The following is a 7880-nucleotide window of genomic DNA, read 5'->3' on the forward strand; positions in this document are numbered from 1 at the left end:
TGTATAATTGACACCATCTATAATTCTATATACATCATCTGTATATTGAGTTCATCTTGAAAAATGTTATAAGATTTTTTGAGTTCTTCAATGCTACTAGATTAAACCCATTATGATGGCATCTGTGATTGTGTGACTGTATGACTCTTGACTCGTCACTGTATGAGTATGACAGCATCTGACCATCTGTATGACATTGATAGCATATGTTATTGGAAATATTTGGAAACACTAGAGGATTGACTTTAAATAGTCAAACTTCGTCACTTTTTTATGGAATGAATAGATTAATATTATAAGGGAATTTTTGGAGTTGGGTATGCTTGTTGGTTGGAGATTTGAGTTTATCTTGAAAATGGTCTTACTTGTTTGTTAGTTAATTAATGTTAGTGTTGAAAGGTAATTATTCATCAACAATATGTTCTAATTTCAAATTCTTTTTCTAAGATGGAAAATTCACAAAACAAGAACATAGAAAATATTGGACGTAATGCTACGGAAGGAAACGATAAGGATAATACGACTTGTAATGACACAAACGAATCTGTAAGCATGCCTATGGGTTCAAATATTATCCCCGAGACTGAAGTAAGTGAACCAGCAAACAAAAGATTGAAATATGTTGTCTGGAACCATTTTGAAGCAAAATATATTGATGGTCTTCACCGATTTGCAAAATGTAAGTATTGTAATAAGCAGATGGCCGGTAGACCTAATGATGGGACAACACATTTGAAAGATCACTTCAAGATATGTCTGAGGAGAGTTACAAAAGACATAAGGCAACATATTCTAGTTCAAGAGCAGACTGCTAAGGATGGAAAAACATCTTTATTGAGTAATTATAACTTTAGTGCTGAAAGCTCAAAAGATGATTTAGCTAAAATGATCATTCTTCATGATTATCCACTTTCTATTGTTGAGCATCATGGCTTTCGGAAGTATTCAAATGGTCTTCAACCTTTATTTAAGGTGCCTTGTAGAGCTACAATCAAGTCTGACATCATGAAGATATACGAAACAAAAAGAGGTGGTGTATTGTGATGTTTGGAAGAAAACGAAAGTAGGATTGCTCTTACTTCGGATATGTGGACAACCGGTAACCAAAACAAAGGTTACATGGCACTAACATCACACTACATAGATGCCAATTGGAAGTTACAAAATCAGATTATCAGGTTATTTATTTTTTTTAGTATTTTGTGCTATTTTTATAATTCAATGTTAATATTCTCATTTTAATATATTATTTGAATCTTTGATGCAGCTTTTTACATGTGTCATCTCCACACACTGCTGATGCATTGTCCCAAGTTATGATCGAGTGCTTTATGGATTGGAACATTGACAACAAGTTGTCAACATTGACACTTGACAATTGTTCAACAAATGATGATTTGGTTGACAGGCTCTTACGTACTTTTTCTCCTTCCTCCTTAATTTTGAAGGGTAAGTTGTTTCACATGAGATATTGTGCACATATCATTAATCTCATTGTGCAAGATGGGTTTTCTATGATTGAGAAAGCAATCAAGAATGTTAGGGATAGTGTCTCATTTTTGACATGTTCTCCTAAAAGAGCCCAAGACTTTAGACTCGTTGCACGACAACTAGGTGTAGATTGTGAAAGAGAATTAGTGCTTGATTGTAAGACTAGGTGGAATTCTGTTTATACAATGTTGAATGTTGCTTTAGAATATAAAGATGTCTTTACTCGTTTAAGCAAGAAAGAGAAACATTATGTTTCTTTACCTAGTGAAGAGGACTGGAGAATGGCGACTAATGTATGTGATAAGTTAGGTTTATTTTATCGTGTGACAGAGACATTCTCCAGGACCAAATATCCCACTTCCAACATGTTCTTCCCTTTGATATGTGAGATAAAATTATCTATTAAGAGTTGGGAAGACGATCAAAATGACGTTATTAGGAACATGGCATCAAGTTTGTTGCTTAAGTTCGATAAATATTGGGGAGTCATACATGATGTGATGAGTGTGGCTATTGTTCTAGATCCTAGATATAAGTTAAAGTTGATAAATTATTTCTTCCCAAAGATTTAGGAGGTTATGAGGATACGGACTTTATGTAATGATTTATTTGAGAAGTACAAAAAGAAACATGATCAGAATAAAAGGAAAGGACAAAGTGGAACAACTGTTTCAAGTGAGGGGAAATCTTCTTCAAACAAGGCCTCATGGCAATTAGATTTTGAGAATATGATCTCTGAGGATGACATGTTTGAAACGACTGAGTTGGATGATTATTTGTCAGAGAAATTGTTACCGCAGGATGAAGGGTTTGATATATTAATGTGGTGGAAGTGCAACGGTGCCAAGTTTCCTATCATGCAGCGGATTGCGAGGGATGTGTTGGCCATTCCTATTTCAACAGTAGCTTCAGAATCGGCTTTTAGCATGAGTGGAAACAAGGTAACGAAACAACGAAGTCGATTAAAATCGCAAACAATTGGGGCTTCGATGTGCAGCCAAAGTTGGCTAAGGAAAGAAATTGAAGGTAGTAATTATATAAATTGTTTGTTGTAATAATTATGTAAATTGTAATTGGTATATATAATTTTTCTGACTCGCATTATTTTATTTCAGATAAAAAACACGGAGAAACAAAAGGATTTGATCAAACAATTGGATACGATGAAGATGTTGATTGTTGAGGGACTGGAATTATGTGTTGCTTGAAAAAACTTGTTTTAAATTTTACGTCTCATTGAATTGTTGTTAATTTTACAATTTTATTATTTTTATTAGGCAAGACTAGATATGATGTAATGATGTTGATGTTGCTTGGAAAAAACTTATTAACTTTAATTTGACCGGGGTGTTGACCGGGGATGAAAAGAAAATTCCCGTACCCGCCGGGTACCAGGGCCGGGGACTGGGACTGTGGATATAAACCGGGGCCGGGGCCAGGGATTGCAAACCCCACCCCATCCCCGCCCCGTTGCCATCCCTAAGTCCACCACGCCTTTTAACTTTTGTTAAAAGGAAAAGGGAGTTACCTGTATAGAACAATCAAGGCCTTACCACAACGCCTTTTAACTTTTGTTAAAAGGAAAAGAAGAGATGACTTGAAGGACAGATCCAGGATACAACCTGAACAAACTAAACAAGAATAAGCAGAAATATAACCAGATTTGGATTAGGACATAGATCTAAGATATACAACAGTCAACACAATATAATGAAACTAAACAAGAATAAGCAGAAATATAAACCAAATATGGATTAGGACGCAGATCTGAGATGTACAACAATCAACACAAGATAACAAAATTCAAATAACCTTTACTAAAATAACATGCAATAGGATCCAGGATACAACCTGTACAAACTAAACAAGAATAAGTAGAAATATAAACCAGATCTAGATTAGGATGCAGATATGAGATATACAATAGTCAACATAGCATAACAACAAACAAAGAACAAGGATCAAGTAATGGGGACTAAAGCAAGATCTTAGAGATCTTAGTAAGGCACACAACCCAAAACCGTCATCTACCTTTCAAAAACAAGAAACAGATTTGAAGAGGAGCCAACTAACGGACAGGGATCACGAAATGGGGACCTTAGCAAGATCTTAGAGATCTTAACAAGGCACACGACCCCAAATGATCATTTACCTCTCAGAACAGGAAACAAAAACATAACAAGCAGAACGGATATTACAGAGGGGAACCGGTGATCGAAATCTTGCAACCTCGTGGACCGAGAAACCCTAACTGAATTTGTATTCGATTCACATACAATAGAAACGAAAAACTGAGATATTTTTCAAAATAATCGAGCCATTTAGCTCTGATACCATGTTAAAACTGAACATATTTGGAAAAAAAACTTTATTTCATGAATCAAACAAGAATACAACATAAAAACTTATAAAATCTACTTCAAGAATCTAAATCTAAACTATAATAAAAACAATATACAATCATATCTTAACCTATTTTAGAGAGATAGAATAATATAGAATGATCTAGAGAGAAAAATGACGAGAGCTAAACGTAGCTTGATTACAAAATATGAACCAGATCATAGGAAATAAACCGTTTATATATTTTCCAAAAAATTGCAAGAATGGTCCTTGAAAAATGAGACTTCATGCTCTGCTACCCTTTAAGACTTCCAATATGGGAGGCGTAGTCCCTCATCTATCTTGAACAACTTGACTTTGTAATATCAACACTTTCTACCCTTCTCTGTTAATAATCTGTCAAAATAAGGACAACAGTTAAGTCAGTCAAGATTGCAAGTATTTGATATATTTTAACAAAAAGCCACCCTCCGTTGTAAAAGGTAAGGAGGGAAGATCGGTGATGCAGGAAGAAGAGCATTTCAGATATTTGAGCCGCAAAGATTGCATGTAACTAGGGTAATCTTTGAGTCCTTTTTTTTATTTATATTAATCTAGATATCCAACCTGTTATGCGAGTCGATTAGTCCCAGAACAATTACCTGCTTTGTTTCTTTGTTTTTCTTTGCACGTAGTCCGGAGTCACCACATTTAAACCTCTATCGCCATAAGGGGATTTTCATTCCTCTTTGGATTTGAACTTGGGACCTCTAGACACTTTTGGCATTTGGAGTCCAAGCTCAAACCAATCAGGCACCGCTGTTGTGGTTTATGAATCTTTAATGTAAGGGTTGTTGTGAAGTATTAATGGCTAAGTGTATTTACTAATGTGTTTTTTCAGCTAAACGAATAAGTCACAACCGAAAAAGCTTCTTATAACTAATTGAATAAGCCATAACCCTTAAACAACCCATTAAAGCTTTTTTCGACCAACCCTGAGATTGCCATACATTTTGAAGCATAAATTCTACATAATAACTATGTGACATTTTCATCAAAGATTTTTAAACATTCAAAAATATAAAAGAAAATCTTATCAAAGTCACAGATATTTTTCCTGAAAGAACTTTTTCCTTTGAATTTGTATTTCTTTCTCTGAAACTGAACTGATCTTTAGTGTTGATGAAGAGATTATTCTTATTAAGCATAATATTTGAAAATTTTAAAAAATTCCAAAAAAATTCAAGGTAAACATTTTGATCTTCAAACTATTTATTTTCCAAGAAAAGCACACCAACAAAGATCATTTATTCATTTTCAAAGTAAAAACTGAATAAGAATCGATTTTCAAAATGAAAACTCCAAAAATGATTCAAAGAGGGTTTTAAGGTTTTCAAAATACAAAATCGAAAATTCCGAAGTCCCACGCTAATACCGCTTGATCTGACAACCTAGAGGAGGGAATGACTTATTATCGTATTTTTTTCCATTCTGATTGGTTTTTAACATTTCTACAGCAATAAACTAAAAATAACTCACATAACTTAATATTATTTCAACAAGTGCTAAAAGTAAAAGGTTAGAGAAAGGGAAGGGGATTTAACCTTTCACCCAACCATATCTACTTCCATTTTCCTGGAGACCCATCGCGATAGGTAGGTTATCACTAGAATAATGTGATTCTTAATGATGTAAAAGTAAAACCGATAAAATGTAGAACACTCCCTTACATTGTTTGAAGTATATAATATTTATAGAAGTTACACACAATCCTCATATTTAATGAGGCTTGAACTTCTGATCTCTAAAATGATTAGGTTACTAGTTAGCATTGAACACTCCCTCGCATTCAGAGGCAATCCCACTATCGCCTCCATGTGATTGCACCTTGTCACAATGACAGATCCAATACAATGGAGGTTAATGAAATGTGGAAGACGTACAATTGTCACCATGAAGTACATGGACGTTAAATTGACGAGACTTTAACAATAGTGATTGAATGTAAGTTTGTTGTGTAGAAAAACAATAACGGATAGGAATGATCTTTTACCATACTATTGATGTAAAGTTTGTTCACATTCATCATGCCGATAAATTACAAAAAAAAAAGTTGTTTCATCATATCAAGTGAGAACATGGTAAAACATTTATATAAGTGGATCTTTATCCATTATTCCAAACCATAATAGAAACGGAAGAAAAACAGCATACTAACATACATATTTGTGACCATAATAGAACATGTTGATGAAAATAAATCAATAAGTTTCAGGATGGGCAGCACCATAAGCCTCAATAGCTTTGTACGTTTTCTCATATATTTCTTTTTCAGCCTTAAGAATATCTTCAGATGGCTTATCACTACCTTTGCAGTTATAAGTAACGGTTTGCTTGAATATGCTTCCTCCATCAGTAGGTATGACCTTGATATGATGATTGATGGAGTCTAATATTCCCATCAAGCTATCACCTTCGAAAAATGAGTAGTTGTAGCTAAAGTTGCCCGCATCAATAGCGTCAACCTTATATTTTCCACTTGTGAATGGGACAGCTGTATATGATAATTTATGTTAAGAAATGAAATATAGTGAAAAAAAAGTAACAAAAAACCATCAAATATAATTTCTTTAGTTTACAAGTCAAACAAATCAAAGAATTAAAATTATCTGAAAAAAGATGATGAATTTCTTACCATCCCCAAATGTGAAGATCTTTATGGTTCCGACACCTCCATTGCCTTCGACTGTCTTGATAGACTTGAAAACTGCAGGATTCACTTTGGGTGCAATATTATCAAAATCACTTAACACCTTAAAAACCTTGTCGGCAGGAAATGCAGATGGAACCTCAATCTGAATGCTAACAGAAGTCATGATTTAGTAGTGAATGTTTAAGAAAAGGTTGATAATGTTGGATGAAATGTGAATAAAGTTGGTAGCTGTTTATAGGCCAACGGAGTTGCCAAGAAACCCATCAACTTTGACAAATTTGCTCCTTAGATGTAATATTATTATCATTATACAAAACAAAATATTTTAAGGACGATACAACGTGCTCTCACTTAATTGGTGGCATAGTTTTTGAACAAAGAAATTTTATATGATTCATGCATTCTTTTTACTATTAATCTTCAAACGCAAACAAAAACTAAGATATGAAATAAAATGGTATATTAAAATACTAGAAGGATACCTATGTAATGTAACAAAATAGCTTGATTTTAGTATTTTATTTTATTCTTTATCTCAGTCGATGTTACAATATGGTCTTATGTGATTCTGAAAAAACGATGATGTTTTTATTTTTGAATAAAATATAAATTTGAAAATATTATAAAATTTTGACAAAAATAATCGATATTAATATTGAGTTTACTATTTAACATTTCTCATTTTGTATGAAATTTTTAGTTATAATTTAATTTAGATTTGATAACAAAGTAATTTATTTTTTGTTTAATAATATAATTTTTTTAAAGATAATAATTAAATATTTTGTTAGAACTCAACGATTATCTTAATTATATTTTAGATTTTCTATATGTAAAATGGATGTTTATCCTGTATTTGATTATATTTATCTACAGTAAGTTACATGAATTTAAAAATGGAGCTTTAATAAGTTGTACTTATGTAAAATTGCTTGTAATCTTGAATTTTAAGTAATATGCATTAATAAAAAGTATTTCATGCATAAAAATGATTTTTAAGAGTTTTTATCAAATACTATATAATATTAGAAGCGTACTCGCACAATGCAGCGAGATACATCGTTATTTTAATATTTCATTTTATTCTTTATCTCAGTCGATGTTATAATATGGTTTTATGTGATTTTGAGAAAGCAATGATGTTTTTATTTTTGAATAAAATATATGTTTGAAGATATCATAAAAATTTGACAAAAATATATCGATATTAATATCAAATTAACTATTTGAAATTTCTCATTTTTTTGTATAATTTTTTAATTCAATTTTTTATAATTTAATTTATGTATAATAACGAAGTAATTTATATTTGGTTTAATAATATAATTTTTTTATAAAGATAATAATTATTTAT

General features: G+C 32.0%; 2 protein-coding genes across 2 annotated transcripts; one reads left to right on the forward strand and one right to left on the reverse strand.

Moving 5' to 3' along the window:
- The first annotated feature begins 447 nt into the window (after positions 1-447).
- On the forward strand, positions 448-2063 carry LOC112527493 (zinc finger BED domain-containing protein RICESLEEPER 2-like). Its single transcript, XM_025138177.1, has 2 exons — positions 448-1040; positions 1268-2063. The coding sequence occupies exons 1-2, from the start codon at positions 448-450 to the stop codon at positions 2061-2063; spliced, it is 1389 nt and encodes a 462-aa protein (XP_024993945.1).
- A 4011-nt stretch (positions 2064-6074) lies between these two features.
- Positions 6075-6689, reverse strand: LOC112528701 (root allergen protein-like). The gene is made up of 2 exons (XM_025139720.1): positions 6509-6689; positions 6075-6367 (listed from the first exon to the last, which is right to left on the reverse strand). Exons 1-2 carry the CDS (start codon positions 6687-6689, stop codon positions 6075-6077), a joined length of 474 nt encoding a protein of 157 aa, XP_024995488.1.
- Positions 6690-7880: the final 1191 nt, after the last annotated feature.

Source organism: Cynara cardunculus (assembly GCF_001531365.2).
Source record: "Cynara cardunculus var. scolymus isolate 2C chromosome LG 15, CcrdV1, whole genome shotgun sequence".
Lineage (NCBI taxonomy): Eukaryota > Viridiplantae > Streptophyta > Magnoliopsida > Asterales > Asteraceae > Cynara > Cynara cardunculus.

Bases quoted from the DNA above. Each gene is read 5' to 3' on its own strand.
- LOC112527493 (XM_025138177.1), top strand. From the start codon at position 448: ATGGAAAATTCACAAAACAAGAACATAGAAAATATTGGACGTAATGCT. The intron at 1,041-1,267 runs GTGATGTTTGGA...TCTTTGATGCAG, and splicing joins ACAAAAAGAGGTGGTGTATT to CTTTTTACATGTGTCATCTC.
- LOC112528701 (XM_025139720.1), bottom strand. From the start codon at position 6,689: ATGACTTCTGTTAGCATTCAGATTGAGGTTCCATCTGCATTTCCTGCC. The intron at 6,368-6,508 runs GTAAGAAATTCA...TATCATATACAG, and splicing joins GATCTTCACATTTGGGGATG to CTGTCCCATTCACAAGTGGA.